Source organism: Schistocerca piceifrons, chromosome 8 (assembly GCF_021461385.2).
Source record: "Schistocerca piceifrons isolate TAMUIC-IGC-003096 chromosome 8, iqSchPice1.1, whole genome shotgun sequence".
NCBI lineage: Eukaryota > Metazoa > Arthropoda > Insecta > Orthoptera > Acrididae > Schistocerca > Schistocerca piceifrons.
The window spans coordinates 360,667,385-360,690,596 of NC_060145.1; the positions used below are offsets into that span (position 1 = coordinate 360,667,385).

At 43.3% G+C, this 23,212-nt stretch overlaps 1 protein-coding gene across 1 annotated transcript in view; it reads right to left on the reverse strand.

The window, feature by feature from the left end:
* The window catches only part of LOC124712352 (putative ammonium transporter sll0108), a 99,954-nt gene that overhangs the window by 56,490 nt on the left and 20,252 nt on the right, over nt 1-23,212 (reverse strand). The window contains exon 4 of the mRNA XM_047242646.1: nt 3,453-3,653. Coding sequence (XP_047098602.1) covers nt 3,453-3,653 — 201 coding nt within the window. The remainder of the gene's footprint in view (nt 1-3,452; nt 3,654-23,212) is intronic.

Consider the following 23,212-nt stretch of genomic DNA (forward strand, 5'->3'; position numbering starts at 1 on the left):
TGACCATATGCCCCTCTATACCGCATCCAATTACGCTATTGGCAGAGGATGACATGGCTGTCGGTCTGGCCGAATTGGCCCGTCTTGGGTCATAACGATTAACTTTACTTACTTATGGACTTATAGACTTTGAGACCTACTGGACCGAAAGACCTTTGGCGCCACAACCTATAGATGTATGCTTCACAGCAAAACATCATGTCACACCGGTTGGGGAAATGTAATTGATTAGCAGCATTTAAATGAAAAGGAAACAGATGGTAAACTGTTAATTACTTCAAAAGTAATCATCAAAAATGGCTCTGAGCATTATGGGACTTAACTTCTGAGGTCATCAGCCCCTAGAACTTGGAAGTACTTAAACCTAACTAACCTAAGGACATCACACACATCCATGCCCGAGGCAGAATTCGAACTTGCGACCGTAGCGGTCGCGCGGTTCCTGACTGTAGTGCCTAGAACCGCTCGGCCACCCTGGCCGGCAAGTAATCATCATAAGTGTTAATACATTGATCCCACTGTGAGTCAAAACGGTCAATACCTACCCAGGCGTGCACCTCTTCATCCGATGCAAATCGACAGCCGTGAATGTCTTTTTCAGGGTTCCAAAGATATGGAAATCGCATCGGGAGAGACCAGAACTGTACCGAAAATGTATAAGGGTTTCCCAACGAAACTTCTTCAGCCTGTTCGAAAGAGCCTCAGCAACATGTGGACGGGCATTGTCCAACAGGATTATACCGTCCGTCAACATTCCCGGCCGTTTGGATTTGATGGCGTGCTTCACTTTTTGGAAAGTGTCCACTTACCACTGCGCGTTGATTGTGGCATCGTGTTCCAGAAAGTCAAAGAGCAGCGGATCCTTGCAGTCAAAGAAAAAGGTGCTCATGACTTTTCCGGAGCTGGTATGCCTGTTAATTCGACCACGCAGTAGATGTTTCATTGGGAAACCCTTAAACGTCCTCAATACAGTCCTCGTGTCTTTCAGGCGATTTCCATATTTTCGGAGTCCTGAAGAAACAAATTCTAGGCCATCTATTTGCTTCGGATGAAGAGGTACGTATCTGGGTAGCATTATGATTCCGTAAGCAAACGCGAACATTTTTTCATGAGGCATTGACAGTCTTAGAGTGGGATAAATGTGTTAACAGTTATAGGAAATTCTTTTGAAATAATAAACAGTTTATTTCCGAGTTTTACGTGAGTGCACCATATACGTCACGCTTAGAGGATAAAGCGAGAAACCTACAGAGAGGTCTTTGGTGCGAGACTGGCGTATCTGACTGTTTCAAACATTAATACAAACAACATTACTTTACAGATATGCTTTGAAACGCGGTAGGCAAATATACTGGATAAGAAAAATCATCAGTGAGTGAAGTAGGGTATCATTAACCACAGTTCTAACAAGTAGGTAAATATTGGGAAGTTTTTTGGTTGTCCGACTGTTTGCGTTAGTAGTTTACATCGTTTGGTGTGGGGCTTTATAAACAAATAAGTTTGAGGTGAGCTAGGAAGCAAACAATCTGTCACGAATATTGTTACGCACTAATGAACAGCAGATCACAACGGAAGAGAACATAGAAATAAAGCTCTCGAGTCGAACTGGAATACCTAAAAAGAAGTTTAATGAAGCAAAATTGGAGTGTTGTAGTGTTTAAAGATTCGAAAATACAGTTGCGCTCAATGATATTTTATTTGCAGTGGTTTGAAAATGGTGCACAGTCCTGAACAGTATTATTATTTTCAATACTAAACTGCTAATTGTTTATATCCCCTGCCTGTTACGGTACCCATCTCTGTCGGGGTCTTCCTCTGTCTCTTCTTCCATGGCACTTATAATTTCTTGCCTTCAAAGGAAGTCTCCCACTCTCCATTCTTTGTAGATGTTCGTTCCATTTTTTTCTGTAATCTCGAATTTTATCATTCAGGCTAAAGATGTCAGTTCTTCTCTAATATCTTGATTTCTTAGCCTGTCTTCTCTTGTGCAACCTTTAAAACCTATAAGGAATTACATTTCTTGTGCCTGAATCCGGCTTTCCTGCTTCTTGGTAATCACCCAGGTCTCACTTCCATAGACCAATGTGGGAACTGCAACAGTTTTGTAAAATTTTATTTGAGTTTTGTTTTTTAGGTTTTGTTTTTTAGGTTTCTGTTAATTGTTCCACATATACGACTGAATTTACGAAGCTTAATTTCAATATTTCTGCTGTAGCCATATGTCACTTCACGTCCGGGGAAATTGAAATAGTTTACTTGCTCTAAAATCTTTTGATCTATCACTATTTTGGTTCTGATTCGTTCTTTCCCCATGAAGGCCATTGTCTTAGCTTTTTATTTTGAAATTTCCATGTTAAATTTTGCACTTATTTGTGTTAGCAAGTAGATTCCTTTCTGAAGGTCATCTTCCTTGTCTGATTTCCATATATGTATTATTTCATTAACGTAGATGTTGAACAAAGTTGGAGAGATGCAGCAGCCTTGTCGTACCCCTTTATTAGTTAGTATCTCTTTAGTTGTTTTACCATTGAGATCTAGAGTGATATTTGCGTCTTGATATAAACTTTTTATCGCATTTACCAGATACAAAGTTCATTTCAAGACACAAACATCACTCTAGATCTCAATGGTAAAAGAGAGAAATGGGTAAACTGACAACGAAACATATCGAGCACTCCACCCTAGAAGAAAAGGGTCCGAAAATACACAACAACAACCGTCGGCTGGAATAGTTTTTCTTCAATTTATTCATAAGATCACGGACCGTACTGGGAAAGTTTTGGCTAAGTTTCACGTGGAGACAATCTTTCGACCTACCGAGAAAATAAGTGAAAGTTTAAGATCGGTGAAAGACGCACGACACCCCTTAGCTACCCCAGGTGTGTATAAAATTCCGTGTAACTGTGGCATGGTTTATATTGGAACAACTAAAAGGAGTGTTAATACCCGCCTAACGGAACACAACAGGAACTGTTGGGACAAATTGGCAAATCAGCTGTAGCGGAACACGTTTTCAAAGACGGTGATCACGAAATAAAATTTAGTGAGACAAGGAACTCACATTATAGAGAAGCTATAGAGATCTACAAGCACGAAAATAATTTCAATAGAGAAGATATAGCGGTCGACTTTGTACCAACGAAGTGACAATCGATTACCTGTAATCGAGAGAGATGGCACTAGCCAGAGATAGTTTTAAAGTCGAAAGCACGTGATGAGTGATGGCGCCATCTAAGTGCTCTATATAAGCGTGACCTCCAGCGCCTAGCAGCCAGTTGCCGACTCACCTCAGATGATGTTGCCCGCAGTAGGCAACGAAACGTCAGGAAGGAAAAGAAGTTTTATGTATGGACCACGGCAATTCAACCCGGAAGTTTTAATTAATGAACATAATTTTTCCTACTACTTGTGCTACGTGAATCAGACGCCCCTGGCTTGTTGGGCTGCCTTACGTATCGGTGCGGGCGCGCGTGACAGCAGAGGGCGGCGGCCCCTATGGCGATCAGCACGAGCCCGGCGGCGGCGGCGGCGGGGTCTCCCGCGACCACGGACCTGGGGTCCAGCTCCTTCAGCTTCATCACCCGCCGCCCCAGCACCAGTAGGATCGCGAAGGCGGCCACGGCGCCCACCGCGTGCACCACGCAGCTGCCGCCCTGCAAACGCCGTGTCACCACCCTCGCCAACACGTGTACTCGAACAACACCTCACCTTTAACGCATAAAATCGTAACTCTCACTGCTATGAAAAGTGCTAGAGGTGTCGCAAAAAACTTGAGCCGTGAACAGAAACGCATTTTCGTCCACAGTGCCAGGAAAGTTCATTCCTTTGTTCAGAAAGGAGGGCTGCCTAAAGCCGTCGGCACACTGACCGTGCATTCGAACGATGAGCGTTGAGCGAGCCGAGTTTCTGACGTCATAGAGTGGATCAAGCACGTTGCGTACTCTATCTCTTGGACGTGAATTTTTGGCAGCATTAGCGGAGGCGGAAAAAACCGACAGTTATATCCAGCAGGGTCGAGCAGCTGCCCATACAGCCGACCGAACCTTGGAGCACATTTACACAATCTTCTCGCCTGACAGAATTCTCAGCAGAGGTCAGTCTGGTCGCGGCATTAGCGGGCCACCCAGGTTACCTGATCTGTCAGTGTGCGAGTACTTTGTGCGGGGAGCCCTCAAGTCTAATGTGTATCGTAACAACCCTCACAGTCTTCAAGAACTAAAGCAAAACATTGCGGATAAGACTGCAGCGATTCCAACAGTCCAGCTTCGATCTGCCTTCAGTAACTTGCTGGCAAGGGCAAAAAGTTCCAAGAGATGAATGGTGGTCACTTTTAACGTCTGCTATAATCAGAATAGTACTGTCGGCCCCCGTTAGCTGAGTGGTCAGCGCGGCGGAATGCCACGCCAAGGGGCCCGGGTTCGATTCCCGGCTAGAGCCGGGATTTTCTCCGCTCAGGGACTGGGTGTTGTGTTGTACTCATCTTCATTTCATCCCCGTCGTCGGCGCGCAAGTCGCCTTGCCCTCGGCGGCCGAACTTCCCCGAATGGGGGACTCCCGGCCCACAATGCCGTACGCTCATTTCCATTTCAGGGTAGTACTGTATTTTCTTTCCTCTGTCGTGTTTCTTTGTACCCTGGAACTCTGACCTCCGGCTACTTTTATTTGCCCCATCGTGTGTAAATGCCGTCTCTAAGCACCAGCAAATTGAGGATCTCTCGAAAACACGCCCATATTAGAATGATTTTTTGTAATAAAATGAGAGAAAACGTGATATTGATGGCTAAAGTATTACAGTAACTTGAGTATTATAAGAAGTATGCGGTTTCGAGGCATCAAAAACGCTTTTTTGTTGGTAAAACTTGTTATAATTAAGCGTAAGTCGATAACACATCCACCCGTTATAGCTTTCAGTAAATGCTAAGGTGCAAAGCGTGGTTGTAACTTAATCACGATCGGTGTAGTGTAATAACTAAAGATGCGGAACTGCAAGGTAACAGGTGATGCATTACTGGGTCCAAACAACTTTTTTTAACCATCTCGTATTCTAAATGATTGTGACGCTTACTAATTAGTTTAATAGAAGTGTCTCCTATAACATTCGATGTTGTGTAAGTATAAGTGCGCTCTTTCTGAGGTGTGTTTGGTTGATTGCCTTAATCTACAAGACAGTTTGCACTACTCGCAGTAAAATGTTTTGAAATTTCTTGTTCAAAGTTTAGTATTTCACATGTGGTTCAAATGGCTCTGAGCACTATGGGACTTAAAATCTATGGTCATCAGTCCCTATTTCACATGTTGTAAGGATTTTGCTGCTGAATAGGAACAGTGATGAGGTAAGAATGACCTTAGGATTTTACTAAAAACTGAGAATGATGAAATAATTTTTATCTTACGTCGGAGAACTACTGCAAATTTGTATCCCACTGTCTATAACGGAACATTTATAAGCCAATGTCCTCATTGAACGTATAAGGCACTTCCTTTTTGGCTTATAATACGTCCATGAATGTTAAAGTAGATATTTATGTGTAGTATAGACACAACAACATGACTAGCACATGGACAAGAAAGGAAATGTTCGTTTTAATAGAGCTATCGAATGAATTTTACGCCCGTTCATGTTGTAAACAGTGTGATATGCGAGCCAGAAACAGACGACAACTGCCGCTGGTGCGCGCTGCGATCGCGCATACGAGGTTCACGTTCACATACCGTATGCACAGGTCGCATCGCTTCTAAGCATTAAGCTGCGCGTTAAACTCTCCACGCTCTACGTTAGCATCAGAAAGCAAGGTTCCTGTACGGATGTCTTAAGTTCACTGCTGTTAGGCGAACTGCGCGCTTCGCGCGTTCTCGTTGCTATCACTTTCCTCTGTAGCACGCCACTGCAATCTTCGTGTACCGTACTTGCAACGGAAGCTGTTTACAACAGGCAAATTTCATTACATACGGTGGCATTAGGTTTATGTCAGAATAAGTAAAACCAGGAAGCAAATATCTTATTGAAAAATATCCTTGAGAGGCTGGGAGAAACCGCTAGCTATAACAATCGGTAAATAAAGAGAATAAAAGAGTAAGGAATCATACGAGATGGTGTTGGAAAATAATGCCTCCGAATTTTTCCTCTGAGAACTCTTAAGACTCTTTAAATAAAACAAACGTTGTTAACATTCTACATCTTTATTTTTCATTTTTGTGTACATGCAGTGCTCTGCCGCTAGAGGGCTCCGAGTTGTAGTGTGTAACGTGGCGGTGTAAAACGTATCTATGTCGGTACCTGAGAAACAGAGTGCTGTAGTTGAGTTTCGAATTCAAAGAGTTCGTCCACACATGGAACACGGTCTCGTTCAGCATGACATTGCCAGACCACACATGAACGCCGCGGTGTCTGGAACAATTCGATGTCTTGGGTTCACCGTCATACATCTTCGTCCATGCAGTTGTAACTTGGTCCCATCCGATTTTGGTCTGTTTCCAAAATTTAAAGAACAGCTTTGAGGGATTCACTATGATATTGATGAAACGGTGCAAGCAAAGCTGAGATTGTGGTTCTGTCAAGAAAGGCAACCACTGACTGTTTCAACAAACTGATCTTTCGTAGAGAGAAATGTGTTCGTCGTCAGGGCGGCTATATGTTGAGGAAGAAATATGTGGACATGAAGAACAAATTTTTATAACATTTGTTATATTTAAAAAGTATTAAGATTTTTGACATAAAATGTTCGGTGTCGCTTGTCATCACACCCTGATAGTTATAAGTACTTCCCATGAGTTTCACTACCTTAAGAAACTGAAAGGGTAAAAATTTCATATTTAACTAATATTGACAAACAGGTTGTCAGGGGACTGGTATTACTTCCACATAATACACTTCCCCTATTTTACGTTGCCAGTATCGCACTGAGTAAAGTCGTTCACAGCACTACACTTTTTACCCTTTTATTTGTTTTGTTATATGAGATTTCTTACTGGCAGCACGTGATTGGGCGTGTTTTGCTTTGTGGATCCTGTGTTTATACGACTATTCTTTTCGATAGTTTGAGAAACTACTCACTTTCCACGCGTATTTTTACCAAATTATTGGCCATACTGTCATAAATTATTAATGCGATCGTTTCTAGACTCTTTAACTATGCAAGGTGTGTGTATCTCTGCAGGCTTCAGCTGTCGAGCTGCAGCTCCTCTACCCCACAGCGGCCGTTGCGTTGACAACGAAGACCACGCCACTACCGCAGTCCCTTCCCCTACCATCCTGTGTGTACAGCACGAGCGAAGTTATTTTGTGCGAACTCTACCATTTGATAGCTGAAGCAACGCTAGAACTCCAAGCAGTGAGAAAGCAGACCACATATTAAAATCTCATACGAACCAGAAAATGTTTTTCATAATTTTTCTTTGCTATTTACAAAAAAAATATTTACGGCTACAAAGTATTGATCTAGTATTAAAAGACATGAATGATAACAAATTAACCATAGGTGAAGCTAAAAGTCATGAATCAAATGACGTAAGTCACATTCTCATTAAGAAAGAAATACTTGTGAAGCTGAATCTAATAGTAAACTACTCCGACACAGATTGTGAAAAATACAACTTTATTATCGTTCCATTACATATGAGGTAGTTCCAGTTAATAGCACAAATGTGTTTTAAGGTTCATTATAATAGGGTGATTACATTGCAGTAGATGTAAATGCAATGATCTCTGTAAAAACAAGATGTCATAAGATAAAATTGTTGAACCAAATCGCGTTCAGCAAGTCTAATACAATAACTGAGTCCATTCGTAAAATTATGCTAACGGTTACGATAAAGAGATTTGTAAAAAAGGAAATTGCAATGACAAAGAAATTGTGTGTGTAGAAAGACAAACGTCATTATAAAAGTTTTGAGCGGTAAAGTGAGAATGACATAAAACAGTACACTTGCCAAAGTAGTGGAATTCAGGTACACACATCAAAAGAAGTTTTGCATCAGGTCGGTTCCGAGAGTTCCGGAACCTCTACAGAAAAATCCAATAGAGCTCAACATCAACATCATTTTCGCCATTTTTATTGCTCATGAAAACCACATATTGCATGTTGTACCACTATAAAGTGAGACCTTCGGCGGTGGTGGTCCAGATAGCTGATACATCTAATACCCAGCAGCACGTCCTCTTGAATTGATGCATGCCTGTATTCGTCGTGGTATACTATCCACAAGTTCATCAGGGCACTGTTGGTCCAGAATGTCCCACTCCTCAACGGCGATTCGGCGCAGTGCCCTCAGAGTGCTTGGAGGGTCACGTCGTCCATAAACGTCGTCCTTTTCAATCTGTCCCAGGCATGTTCGACAGGGTTCATGTCTGGAGAATATGCTGGCCATTCTACTCGAGCGATGTCATTATCCTGAAGGAAGTCATTCATAACATGTCCACGATGGGGGCGAGAATTGTAGTCTGTGAAGACGAATGCCTCGCTAATGTGCTGCCGATATGGTTGCTCTATCGGTCGAAGGATGGCATTCACGTATCGTACAGCTGTTGCAGCGCCTTCCATGACGATGGCCCCACATAATGCCACCCCAAAACAGCAGGAAACCTCCACCTTGCTGCACTCGCTTTACAGTGTGTATAAGGCGTTCATCCCGAACGGGTTGCCTCCAAACACGTCTCCGAAGATTTTCTGGTTGAAGGCATATGCGACACTCCTCGGTGGAGAGAACGTGATGCCAATCCTGAGCTTGTCATGTTGTTGGGCCCATCGGGACTGAAGTTGCGCATCATGCAGCCTATTGCGCACAGTTTGAGTCGTAACACGACGTCCTGTGCCTGCACAAACAGCATTACTGAACATGGTGGCTTTGCTGTCAGGGTTCCTCCGAGCCATAACCCGTAGGTAGCGGTCATCCACTGCAGTTGTAGGCCTTGGGCGCTTAAGCGAGGCATGTCATCGACAGTTCCTGTCTCTCAGTATCTGCTGTGTATGTACGAACAACATCTCATTGGTTCACTCCAAGACGCCTGGACACTTCCCTTGTTGAGAGCCCTTCCTGGCACAAATTAACAATGCGGACGTGATCGAAACGCAGTATTGACCGTCTAAGCATGGTTGAATTACAGACATAACGAGCAATGTACCTCCTTCCTGGTGGAATGACTGGAACTGATCGGCTGTCGGACCCCCTCCGTCTAATATGTGCTGCTCATGCATGGTTGTTTACACCTTACAGCGCGTTAGTAACATCTCTGAACAGTCAAAGGGACTGTGTCTGTAATACAATATCCACAGTCAACATCTATCTTCATGAGTTTTGGACACCGGGGTGATGCAAAACTTTTTTTGCTGTGTGTAGAAAAATACAGAACCCATTTTATTCTGTTATTGTCAGTGACTTGAAGCACGTGTCAAGACGAGAATGAGATTATGCCTTTAATGGCATAAAATCATATGTTAAAACGAAGGAAGTAACACCAGAGTGTCACAATAAGAGCGACGTAGATACTGTGATGAATGTTTATGTTGCTATATGTTATAAAGCAGGATAAACTTGTCGACAGTGTCATAAATTACATATGTCATATCAACACAAATGATGTAGACAAAAATGCACCACCAAATTGTTTTTAAGGTAGTGGATGAACGGGAAGTTTGGTTTCGTGGCTAATAAAACAGCTAAAATTTTACTCTCCTACTAAGATCGCATCGGAAGAGATCTGACGATATGATGGGTGAGTAGTTGAAGTGTTCTTGGCATAACGTGGAGCTCCGAAGAAACATTCGTGACCGTTGGTTTGCTTTGAACGAAGAAATGGATGCCTGGTTAGAATCATGGTTCCATAGGCAACTGCAAACATTTTTCCATGAAGGTATTGACTGTCCCTGGGGATAAATACATCAACTGTTAAGGGGAATAATTTTCAAATGATAAACAGTTTACTTTTTTCCATCTGTTCTGTTTTCACTTGACTGCGTTTTATATTAGACTGCGGCGACACTTCTGGGTCAGAGGTTACATTTCTAGTTGATATTCGTTCCATTTCCGCCACTTAACATACACTCCTGGAAATGGAAAAAAGAACACATTGACACCGGTGTGTCAGACCCACCATACTTGCTCCGGACACTGCGAGAGGGCTGTACAAGCAATGATCACACGCATGGCACAGCGGACACACCAGGAACCGCGGTGTTGGCCGTCGAATGGCGCTAGCTGCGCAGCATTTGTGCACCGCCGCCGTCAGTGTCAGCCAGTTTGCCGTGGCATGCGGAGCTCCATCGCAGTCTTTAACACTGGTAGCATGCCGCGACAGCGTGGACGTGAACCGTATGTGCAGTTGACGGACTTTGAGCGAGGGCGTATAGTGGGCATGCGGGAGGCTGGGTGGACGTACCGCCGAATTGCTCAACACGTGGGGTGTGAGGTCTCCACAGTACATCGATGTTGTCGCCAGTGGTCGGCGGAAGGTGCACGTGCTCGTCGACCTGGGACCGGACCGCAGCGACGCACGGATGCACGCCAAGACCGTAGGATCCTACGCAGTGCCGTAGGGGACCGCAACCGCCACTTCCCAGCAAATTAGGGACACTGTTGCTCCTGGGGTATCGGCGAGGACCATTCGCAACCGTCTCCATGAAGCTGGGCTACGGTCCCGCACACCGTTAGGCCGTCTTCCGCTCACGGCCCAACATCGTGCAGCCCGCCTCCAGTGGTGTCGCGACAGGCGAGAATGGAGGGACGAATGGAGACGTGTCGTCTTCAGCGATGAGAGTCGCTTGTGCCTTGGTGCCAATGATGGTCGTATGCGTGTTTGGCGCCGTGCAGGTGAGCGCCACAATCAGGACTGCATACGACCGAGGCACACAGGGCCAACACCCGGCATCATGGTGTGGGGAGCGATCTCCTACACTGGCCGTACACCACTGGTGATCGTCGAGGGGACTCTGAATAGTGCACGGTACATCCAAACCGTCATCGAACCCATCGTTCTACCATTCCTAGACCGGCAAGGGAACTTGCTGTTCCAACAGGACAATGCACGTCCGCATGTATCCCGTGCCACCCAACGTGCTCTAGAAGGTGTAAGTCAACTACCCTGGCTAGCAAGATCTCCGGATCTGTCCCCCATTGAGCATGTTTGGGACTGGATGAAGCGTCGTCTCACGCGGTCTGCACGTCCAGCACGAACGCTGGTCCAACTGAGGCGCCAGGTGGAAATGGCATGGCAAGCCGTTCCACAGGACTACATCCAGCATCTCTACGATCGTCTCCATGGGAGAATAGCAGCCTGCATTGCTGCGAAAGGTGGATATACACTGTACTAGTGCCGACATTGTGCATGCTCTGTTGCCTGTGTCTATGTGCCTGTGGTTCTGTCAGTGTGATCATGTGATGTATCTGACCCCAGGAATGTGTCAATAAAGTTTCCCCTTCCTGGGACAATGAATTCACGGTGTTCTTATTTCAATTTCCAGGAGCGTATAACATTAAAAATGACATGTTTTTGTACATTGTACACATATTTGGAGCATCTGGAAGCCTCAACTGGTCGATCGTAACGTACTGTGACAGCAAGTGCACGTGCTGGATGAAGGCTTTCCATACGGAGTGGGCTAAGTGACACGATCGGTCGCTAGCAGTCATTGAATGTACTGTGTACTGGCTGTGGATGGGTGCAGGGCCCACCTTGTTTAACTGTTGCCGATGTAAGGAGCTAGTTAAGGTTTCACGGGTGAAATAGTTTATTTTTATTCTTGAAAACCATTTAATTTTTCTGACTTACGTCGTGAATTCTATTGACTAACATTGTCAGATCCCTACCCAAGATTTTAAGATTGTGTTGTTGAAGTTCTGAGATCTGAGGGTCTTTGCTAGCCAATTACTTTAACTTAAACTTCTTTATGGCTTTCACCAAGTTCTTAGATCATTACATGCAACAAGTTGACCTTTTTAAACCGGAGATAACATCTACATTTGCATCTACATCTATATCTACATTTACATCATACTCCGCAATCCACCTAATGGTGTGTGGAGGAGGGTACTTTCGATACCACTATCTGATCCCCCCAACCCTGTTCTATTTCTTTTTCTTAACCTGATTTAAGCTCAATTCCGTCTTTTTATTGGTTTAATTGTTACATTGTAAAATTACTCTAGTGTTTCTGGCGATTATTATTTTCTTAAAACAGCTCTGGTTCTCACGAAAAATCTAATCTAACGAGTGTCTTTCTAGACGTTCTATTATGATCAGTGGCTTCGTGAATTTAGACGGAAGTTATGTAGAGAGCCATTTCCAGTACTGAAACTGGCGCCGGCTTCTTGGTTATTTTAAAGGAGCTGGCTGGTTCTTTCACCACCTTTGTGCTGTTGTATATTTTTGAGTAATCTGTGTTATTTGGTTGTTCAATAAATCAGCGCAGTCCTAAGTAAGTGCAATTTTTCAGTCTTATGTGCATGATGTTTATTTAGTCGCCTGGCGCTTCTAGTCCCACTCTTCGCTCCCTACTATTCGATAAGAACACTATAACAAAAATTTAGAGGGAGCGCTTACTTTGATTCGAAAAGGAGTTCATTACTGAGGAACACAAAATATCAATAATTGGGGAGCAACCTTTAAACAGTTTAGCTATTAAGAAACTACAGTTTAAGAGAAGCCTGAGGGTTTTAGTAAACGCCAACTACAACTACCAAATCGACGAAATTGTTGGCCGTATTCTACGCTGCACGTACACTGTGTGATCAAAAGTATCCGGACTCCGGGCTGAAAAGGACTTACAAGTTCGTGGCACCCTCCATCGGTAATTCTGGAATTCAATATGGTGTTGGCCCACCCTTAGCCTTGATTACAGCTTCCACTCTCACAGGCATACGTTCAATCAGGCGCTGGAAGGTTTCTTGGGGAATGGCAGCCCATTGTTCACGGAGTGCTGCACTGAGGAGAGGTATCGATGTCGGTCGGTGAGGCCTGGCACGAAGTTGGCGTTCCAAAACATCCGAAAGGTGTCCATTGAATTCAGGTCAGGACTCTGTGCAGGCCAGTCCATTACAGGGGTGTTATTGTCGTGTAATCACTCCGTCACAGGCCTTGCATTATGAACAGGTGATCGATCGTGTTGAAAGATGCAATCGCCATCCCCGAATTGCTCTTCAACAGTGGGAAGCACGAAGGTGCTTAAAACAGCAATGTAGGCCTGTGCTGTGATAGTGTCACGCAAAACAACGGATGCAAGCCCACTCCATGAAAAACACGACCACACCATAACACCACCTCCTCCGAATTTTACTTTTGGCACTACACACGCTGGCAGATGACTTTCACCGAGAATTCACCGGATCGCCACATTGTGTATCGTGATTAGTCCCTTCACACAACGTTTTCTCACTGTTCAATCGTCCAATGTTTACGCTCCTTACACCAAGCAAGGCGTCGTTTGGCATTTACCGCCGTGATGTGTGACTTACGAGCAGCCGCTCGACCAAGCTTTCTCACCTCCCGCCTAACTGTCATAGTACTTGCAGTGGATCCTGATGCAGTTTGGAATTGCTGTGTGATGGTCTGGTTAGATGTCTGCCTATTGCACAATACGTCCCTCTTCAACTGTCTGCGGTCTCTGTCAGTCAACAGACGATGTCGCCTGTACGCTTTTGCGCTGTACGTGTCCCTTCACGTTTCCACTTCACTATCACATCGGAAACAGTGGATTGGGATTGTGGAAATCTCGCTTACAGACATATGACACAAGAGACACCCAATCACCTGATCACGTTCTAAGTCCGTGAGTTCCGCGGAGCGCCCCATTCTGCTCTCTCACGATGTCTAATGACTACTGAGGTCGCTGATATGGAGTACTGGCAGTAGGTGGTAGCACAATGCACCTAATATGAAAAACGTATGATTTTGGGGGTATCCGGGTACTTTTGATCACACAGCGTATCTGGTGTTCGTCCTATGGTTAATCAGATGTCTTTTATCTGATGTTTCTGAAGATACTTTGTTTTATTTTTTTGATGTGTAGATGGAGCCATTCCAAAACGTTCTGCTAATGAGATTCTTCATAAAATGGAAAATGTTTCTTTGTCCTCATTGGAAATAAAATGTAGTATAAAGAATAATTCTTGATGCCCAGTCAATGGAACAATACCAGGTTGGCCCGGTGCGAGGATATGTATTGACTGTGCAAGAGAAACACGAAGAATAGTCAGTTCTTCCAGCAATGATTTGCTACAGCTGTTTGCGAATGTAATTGTTTGGGTGGCACAGCACACATACTCAATCGTTCCTGAAAACGTTGATTATTCTTTGCATTCTATTGTTACCATAAATATATATCTTTCCATTCAAGTTGAAAAATCTCTATTGATGGCGGAAATAAAACTACAATTTAGAAAACATTTCGTCTCTTTCTACTGTGAACTAAAGCGAAGTTTCTCATTGTTGTTGGACGTAGTACGGAACGTCTCAGGAGCACTTTCTATCATGGATTACTCCATTTACTCGCCACAAACAAAAAACAAGAAAAAATTGACAATACCTTTAGAAAGACCAGAGAAACGACATCCTATAACTTTTAATTCTGACATCTGGCACGTTATTAATATTTTCATATAGTATTGGTGATCATACTTTTGAGTTCTATGCCCGGAAAAGTATTAATTATGATCACATATAATAACTTCGTAAACTGTTTACTTTTATGTTTGGAGACCATATTTTTGTCATTTTCTTATCTATAACCTAAATGTTTATGAAATGATTTAATTATTTTCTAAATGAATATGTTTAAGCATTTTTTACTTATTTCACTTCCCTTGCGATCACTCTACTAAGAATCTGTGGAATGATAATTGTATCCAAACGTATCACTATCAGTATGATCCAAACCTAGAAAAAACTATTGTGTTATTCCAACCAACTTTCCAGCTAAAGACTGTCTTATTTAATTAACATTCTCGTATAGCGCAAGGTGTGGAAAGTTTGGATGTAGGATAAATTTCTTTTATATCCATCAATGATCACAAATGTTTTGGTCCTTAGAATACCGGTTTCGGTCAACGAAGACCATATTCAGGTCTGCAGCAAAACATGTGAAAACAAATACGACTAGTGGACAGTTTCCTTCTTAAAATAATAAAAACCCCAGAATGAAAAGTACAGCTTCCATAGATGTCGCAACATGCCCTTAAAATATGGAGAGACATACCTGTTCTATAAATGTACTATGAGTAATATAATAAAGCCACAGTGTATTTCTTGACAAGAAATACACAGAAAATTAGCTTAGCTGACAAGCACATATTGAAAATATGGTGTACAAAAGGTCACAGTGCCAGCAGAGTCATGCTCTTAACAAAATAAACTGAAGTACAGTAACCATAAAATATGTTTGTGGCACAGGCAATTTAGATGTCGCTAATTTTAGGGGTGTACAAAATGCAAAAAAATGAGATATACAACGGAAAACATCTATAATGAGCTCAGAAGAAGTGTATGTTATGACAGTGATAAAATTTAAACACGAATAATGTTAAATTTTGAAATTATTGAAAAGGAAGAGAGACAGTATGTGTTTCTGAGATACTTTTTCGTTGATTTTAGATAAGAATATGATAATATAGAAGAGAACTGTAATAACTTATGCACCTTATGAGCCAACCATAGATTTATCTATTGGATTTGACTGCATTTTGTACATTCATAAGCGTATATGAGTCAGCTTTCAGTAGCAACCTCTAATGTGCCTATGACACAAACATGTTGTGCGACTACTGTACCTCGATTTATTTTGAACAGGAGCTCTGTTAACAGGATGGTCCTAACAGCACTGTGGCCTTGTTTACATTATACACTACTGGCCATTCAAATTGCTACGCCACGAAGATGACATGCTACAGACGCGAAATTTAACCGACAGGAAGAGGATGCTGTGATATGCAAATGATTAGCTTTTCAGAGCATTCACACAAGGTTGGCGCCGGTGGCGACACCTACAAGTGCTGATATGAGGAAAGTTTCCAACCGATTTCTCATACACAAACAGCAGTTGACCGGCGCTGCCTGGTGAATCGTTGTTGTGATGCCACGTGTAAGGAGGAGAAATGCGTACCATCTCGTTTCCGACTTTGATAAAGGTCGGATTGTAGCCTTTGGCGATTGCGATTTATCGTATTGCGACATTTCTGTTCGAGTTGGTCGGGATCCAATGACTGTTAGGAGAATATGGAATCGGTGGGTTCAGGAGGGTAATACGGAACGCCGTGCTGGATCCCAACGGCCTCGTATCACTAGCAGTCGAGATAACAAGCACCTTATCCGCATGGTTGTAACGGATCGTGCAACCACGTCTCGATCCCTGAGTCAACAGATGGGGACGTTTGCAGACAACAACCATCTGCACGAACAGTTCGACGATGTTTGTAGCACCATGGACTATCAGCTCGGAGACCATGGGTGAGGTTACCCTTGACGTTGCATGACAGACAGCAGCGTCTGCGATGGTGTACTTAACGATGAACCTGGGTGCACGAATGGCAAAACATTTTTTCGGATGAATCCAGGTTCTGTTTACAGCATCATGGTGGTCGCATCCGTGTTTGGCGACATCGCGATGAACGCACATTGGAAGCGTGTATTCGTCATCGCCATACTGGCGTATCATCCGGCGTGGTGGTATGGGGTGCCATTGGTTACGCGTCTCGGTCACCTCTTGTTCGCATTGACGGCACTTTGAACAGTGGACGTTATAATTCAGATGTGTTACGACCCGTGGCTCTACCCTTCATTCCATCCCTGCGAAACCCTATTTTTTGAGCAGGATAATGCACGACCGCGTGTTGCAGGTCATGCACGGGCCTTTCTGGATACAGAAAAAGTTCGACTGCTGCCCTGGCCAGCACATTCTCCACATCACTCACCAATTGAAAACGTCTGGTCAATGATGGTCGAGCAACTGGCTCGTCACAATACGCCAGTCACTACTCTTGATGAACAGTGGTATCGTGTTGAAGCTGCATGGGCATCTGTACCTGTACACGCCATCCAAGCTCTGTTTGACTCAATGCCCTGGTGTATCAAGGCCGTTATTACGGCCAGAGGTGGTTGTTCTGGGTACTGATTTCTCAGGATCTATGCACCCAAATTGCGTGAAAATGTAATCACATGTCAGTTCTAGTATAATATATTTGTCCAATGCATACCCGTTTATCATCTGAATTTCTTCTTGGTGTAGCAACTTTAATGGCCAGTAGTCTATTTTAAATATGCGCTACGAATCTAAGCTGATTATGTGGTATTTCTGGAGATGTCAGTGTGGCTTCATTACTTTACTCATAGAACATGTCATGCCACTTCATATTTTAAGCGCACGTTTTCACGTCTATGAAAGTTATACTTTTCGTTCTGCATACTTTATTATTTAAGATGAAAACTGTCCACTAGTTTCATTTGTTTTCCTATGTTTTGCTGCAGATCTGAAAATGGTCATCGTTGACCGAAAACTGGTGGTTTAAGCATCAAAAACTGATATGATCATTGATGGAAATAAAAGAAATTTTTTCTACCCTTCCTGGGTCACTGGTTTAATCCACGACTATGTCGCAGCTTGTGAAACATTTAGATGTTGAGGTAATACTAGATCTTTATGAACTGCGTGCACTGGATTGACTATGAAGCAATTTATATCGCAACGTATACAGTAAAGATAATGTACACTGCTGTATGGAAAAAGTGAAGCGACAAGACCGTGAGATGTGATCACAACAAAATTTATTCCACTGATTAGGAATATGACACCCCACAAATGATTAGGATTACCGATCGGTACGCGCACTGTGACTGTGGAAATTCAGTGCTGAGTAGCGCCACCATGTGTTGCAATCATAGCTCCCAGATGTCGTGGCGTGGTATCAAAGACCGCCTGAAGATGCATCTGGGGAATGCTTTGCCACGCGTCCACAAAGCATCAACTGTGGCTGCAGGAGGTACTGAACGAGCAAGTTGCGGACCGACTATACCCTAAGTATGTTCAGTGGACGGCATGTCAGCAAACGGATAGGCGAAGGACGTGGCGATATCCGTCGTTCTTCGAAGAAGTCCTGCACATTCCTCGCCACATGCGGCCGGTGTTGACGTGCTGAAATGTGGCTTGTGGAACGGCCCGCGGGGAGGGAAGTACGTCGAGCTATAAAACCTTCGCTGTCGTAGGTGTTGCTCTTCAGATTGCCTTCAAGACGTAGGAGGCGAAATCGCATTTACAACCAATGGCTTACCAAATCATCACACTGGGCGTTCATCTACTATGCCGCTCAATAGTAGTCTGTCCGATTGAGTTCACCGCGGCGGCGTCGAATGCGTATCGGCCACCACTGTAGGACAAGTTGAAGCGGGGCCCGTCCAAAAACACTAAATGTTGCCTCTCAGTACGCCAGTACCGGTGTTCATATGCCCACTGCAATCTATGGCGCTGGTGTTTTCTGGTCAATGGAACCCGATGCAATGGCACGCGTGCCACCAGCAAAAGAGGTCGTCGGACTGTCGCCGTCGACATGCCCTCGCCCATTGCAGTGCTCGAACGTCGCACGAACTATGCTGCTCTTTCCATTAAGACCAGGCGAAAATGATGGCGGTCATCTCTCGCTGTGGTCACATTGTGTCGTCTAGTACTCTGTCAGCACTGTTTATGACCCTCTCCTCTCCACTGGTTCCACATACGGATCACTGTTGAAGCAGCGTGTCCTGTACGAACAAAAAAATTGTTTGAATGGCTCTGAGCACTATGGGACTTAACATCTGAGGTCATCAGTCCCCTAGACTTAGAACTACTTAAACCTAACTAACTTAAGGACATCACAAACATCCTTGCACGAGGCAGGATTCAAACCTGCGACCGTAGCAGGCGCTTTGTTCCGGACTGAAGCGCCTAGAACCGCTCGGGCACAGCGGCCGACCCTGTACGAACCGCAGTGTCACAGAACGAGAGACCCGCCTCCAGGAGACGAATCATTCAACCCCGTTCAAACACACTCACATGCCGATATAACAACCTATGATGTCGGCAAGGCACAGCGGCCCTTGGTTACGCGAATGACGGCTGCGCGCCGATTGAGCGTTGCGTAACTCTGACCCGTTCACTCACCCAAAAGAGGGCCTCCGAGCACACCATCTCTGTGTCATTTAAATCAACTGCTATGGTTTCACTATCCTACATGTCCTCTTATTGCGGAGTGTTGCAGACCACTGCTTCCGAGTGCTTAGCTTTTTACAAACAGTAGTATATTTATAAAATTTGTAGAACTCTATAGGCTTCTGTGTGATTTAAATGAGTTATGATTTCTTTAATACAACGTAAGTCCTTGTATTTTAATGAGATGATAATTCCCATTACCAAGTAGTATGTACGTCTTCGTAGCTGAGTGGCTTACGTGGCTGACTGTCTTGTGCAAGACCCATGTTCAATTCCCAGTACGGCCAGGGATTTTTATTTGCTGGTAGGACTGGGCCACTCAACCTCGTGATGCCACCTGAGGAGGTGTGTGAATGAGGAGTAGCAGCTTTAAGATCTACAAAATCCACAAGAGCAGGGAGAACTGTGTGTTGGACCGACGCCTCTGCATGTCGCATCAAAATAACGCCATTGGCTGACAGATGAAACGGCAGTCGGTCGGTCCAGATTGACCAAACCGGAGGGACTTTCATGTTTCCTCTCCACTACTATATTTGTTTCCAATGTAGATTATTCCGTTACTTTGTGTTAATGTTCGAAAATGTCAGTAGTTGTGGGTACTAGTGGCCATTTAACCGGGGGAGCAATGGCAGTCACATTTCTTTCCAGCCACCATTACGTGACAAATCTCTTCTGTATTTTTCCAGATTCCTAGAAACTGCATTAGGACTAGTGAAAAAACTAGGAGGAAATGAAGGCAGTTACAGTACAAATTTTTACTAGGTTTACTGAACAGTCACTATCATTTGTAAGTGTATCGTACCTAGGGTTTTGAACGAGATCCAACCCATCAACCCACAAAAATTTACTGACGATGATTACTTGGTGCAGACGATGTTCCAATACTCAACACACCTACCAGTCACCACTGATGATTCTGTTAACGCCCCATATAGGCTTGGTAGTAAAACATTAACAACTGTTTCAAATCTTGACCATTTTCACGTTACCTAATTCGCAGCCTCAGTTAACATTCTAACGCAATAGTTCATCGTTTTAGCACTCGCATGCAGTACCAATAGAAGCAGTTTCACTGTTACCTGATTTCTGCACTTGGGCAGATAGATAAAGTAACTTCCGAAGGGCCAAGGACTAAGCAGTACTCACAGCTGTTAGTATCGATACTAATGAAAAAAAACAAAATTGAAAAACAGCAAAGAAAAGAAAAGAAAACATGGAAAACCAGAAGCTAATTCAAAGAAAGCAGACAATCGTAAAGTAGTGGAATCAGTAAGAAAACCGAAAAGAGAAGACAAAGAAACTGTCTGACTAAGATTATAACGATTCCAATGAAAGAGAACTAGAATGGATACAATCGGAATCATATAGCCAACTAGTTGCACGTCAAAAGTTTATTCAAATCTATTCCTGGTGTCGACAGATATAAACCTGTCATCTTCAGAAGAAGTGTTACATATTGATCCGTATAAATGCTATGGCATTCGCCCACTGCTTGAATACTGCTCACCGGTGTGGGATCCGTACCAAGTAGGGTTGATAGAAGAGAGAGCAGCGCGCTTCGTTACATGATCATTTAGTAATCGCGAAAGCGTTACGGAGATGATAGATAAACTCCAGTGGAACACCCTGCAAGAGAGACGCTTAGTAGCTCGGTACGGGCTTTTGTTGAAGTTTCGAGAACATACCTTCACCGAGGAGTCAAGCAGCATATTGCTCCCTCTTACGTATATCTCGCGAAGAGACCATGAGGATAAAATCAGAGAGATTAGAGCCCACACAGAGGCATGACGACAATCTTTCTTTCCACGAACAATACGAGACTGGAATAGAAGGCAGAACCGATAGAGGTACTCAAGGTACCCTCCGCTACACACCGTCAGGTGGCTTGCGGAGTATGGATGTAGATGTAGATAAGGCTCAGTCAACGGTAAAAATAAGCCTAGGAAAAACACAAACCATTTATATATGTATGATGCACGTCTTCCTTCAATTATACACGGATTATTTTTGCTGTTGACTAAGCCTTATGACTTCGTTTCTCTCTTCACACTACATATAACAAGTGTTATTACCTTCTCAGAGGAAGACAGTGTCAGTATCTGTTGAAATCTAGGTAAAGGCTTGAACAGACTTTCGTCATGTAAGTGGTTGGCTGCATGATTCCCATTGTATCCATAATTCTACAGTTGGTGACTGTTGCCGTGTTCAAGACTTGAGAGAACTAATCTTTCACAAGGAATGTGAAAACGAAGACTTAGCAGAAAAGGAAGACGTCCGTTTTTACTAAGAACAGTTTGGAATGTATGAAATGCTTTGGTTTTGGTGTTCTTTTTGTGGAATATGGGCTCATCTAACATGTAGCGGATGGGACTGTGCTGATATCTTCAAGTAAGACTCATGTGACAGCAAATAATGAAATTAAATATTATTGAAAAGCTTTTCCTTGTATTTTAACAACAGAGATGTAGCTGACCACTGGAAAATAACTACAATGATATAATTGCATTTTTAAAGACCTTTAAGTAAATGGCGAAATTTAACACGACTTTAAATGAATTTAACTACTTACAGCCATTACAAACAAGATGAGCATTATGACCGTCAAACATACATGTTTCTAAAAAAGAAAAAGTTACTGGCAAAATAATCCAGCAAAAAAAAGATATAAAAGAGAATCATTTGAAAAAGTACATGAATACTTAAGGAGATGAGGCTTTATGGTCAAAATATCTTTTTAATTATAAGACTGAAACAGACATTTCCTTAAGTAACAACCACAGGTGGAAATACAACAAACCTAAAACAGTCTATCACAAGGAAAACTGACTATGTAACACAGACAGCATGACGTTGGCGAGTCCCTGTATTCCAGCAAAACTGGCTATCTCTGCCAGCTACATTCATACAGCCCAAGATCAGGCTGCCACGGCAGTGTTGACAACACGCAGAACACAAACAAAACCTTTTCTACAACATGGTCTCAGAGGCCAATTTTATAACTAAACTGACGTCTCTGATGACAACTTTGATCATGTTACAAGACCGAGACCGCTGGACTGGTCTAGAAGCCATATCACGCGCATAGACTTTGGCACAGACCTTTTTCCACGCCTTACGGAGGCACTTTTTGCCTTCTGCTCGATGCCGCTACCTACCAAAAGCCTCTGTCTACTCTCTCATTTCTTGTTGCGGTCTTAAGTCTGGAGGCTAGGCTGATGCAGCTCTCCACGGCAGTGCATTCTGAGTAAGCTTCTTCATCTCTGCATAACTACTGCAACCTACATCCATTTGACCCTGCTTACAGTATTCCAGTCTTGGTCTCCCTCTAAGTTTTTAACTCCCGCAAGTCCTTCCATTGCAAAACTGACAATTCCTTGATGCTTCATAATGTATATCAACAATAGAGCCCTTCATTTACTAATGTGTGCCATAAATTGCTTTCTTCCCCTATTCGATTCAGCACCTCCTCATTAGCTACTCGATCGACCCATCTAATCTTCAGAAATCGTCTGAAGCACCACATTTCAAAACCTCCTATTCTCTCCTTGCCTGAAATGCTAACTGTCCACGTTTCACTTTCATACTCGATCAATTACATTCAGAAAACACTTTCTAAAACTTAAATTTATATGCGATGTTAACACATTTATCTTTTTTCAGATATGCTTTTCTTGCTAGAGCCAGCCTATATTTTCTATCCGCACTACTGCGGCTATCATCATAGTTTTGCAGCCCAAGTAGTAAAACTCATCTACTACTTTTAGTGTATCATTTCGTAACCTAATTTCCCCAGCATTGCTTAATTTAATTCGGTTACACTCCATTATCCTTGTTTTATTATTGTTGACGTTCATTTTGTAGCCCGTTTTCAAGACAATATTTATTCATTTTTGGAAGGTGACTATCAAAAGCTGTCAAGTTATGTATAAAATGCATATTTGACAATCAACTGCTTTTATTTTAAATACAAATATCGACTGGTTTCATTCACAGACCATATTCACGGATTGGAGTGAAAACAGTTTAAGCCACAACATCGCATCTGTCAT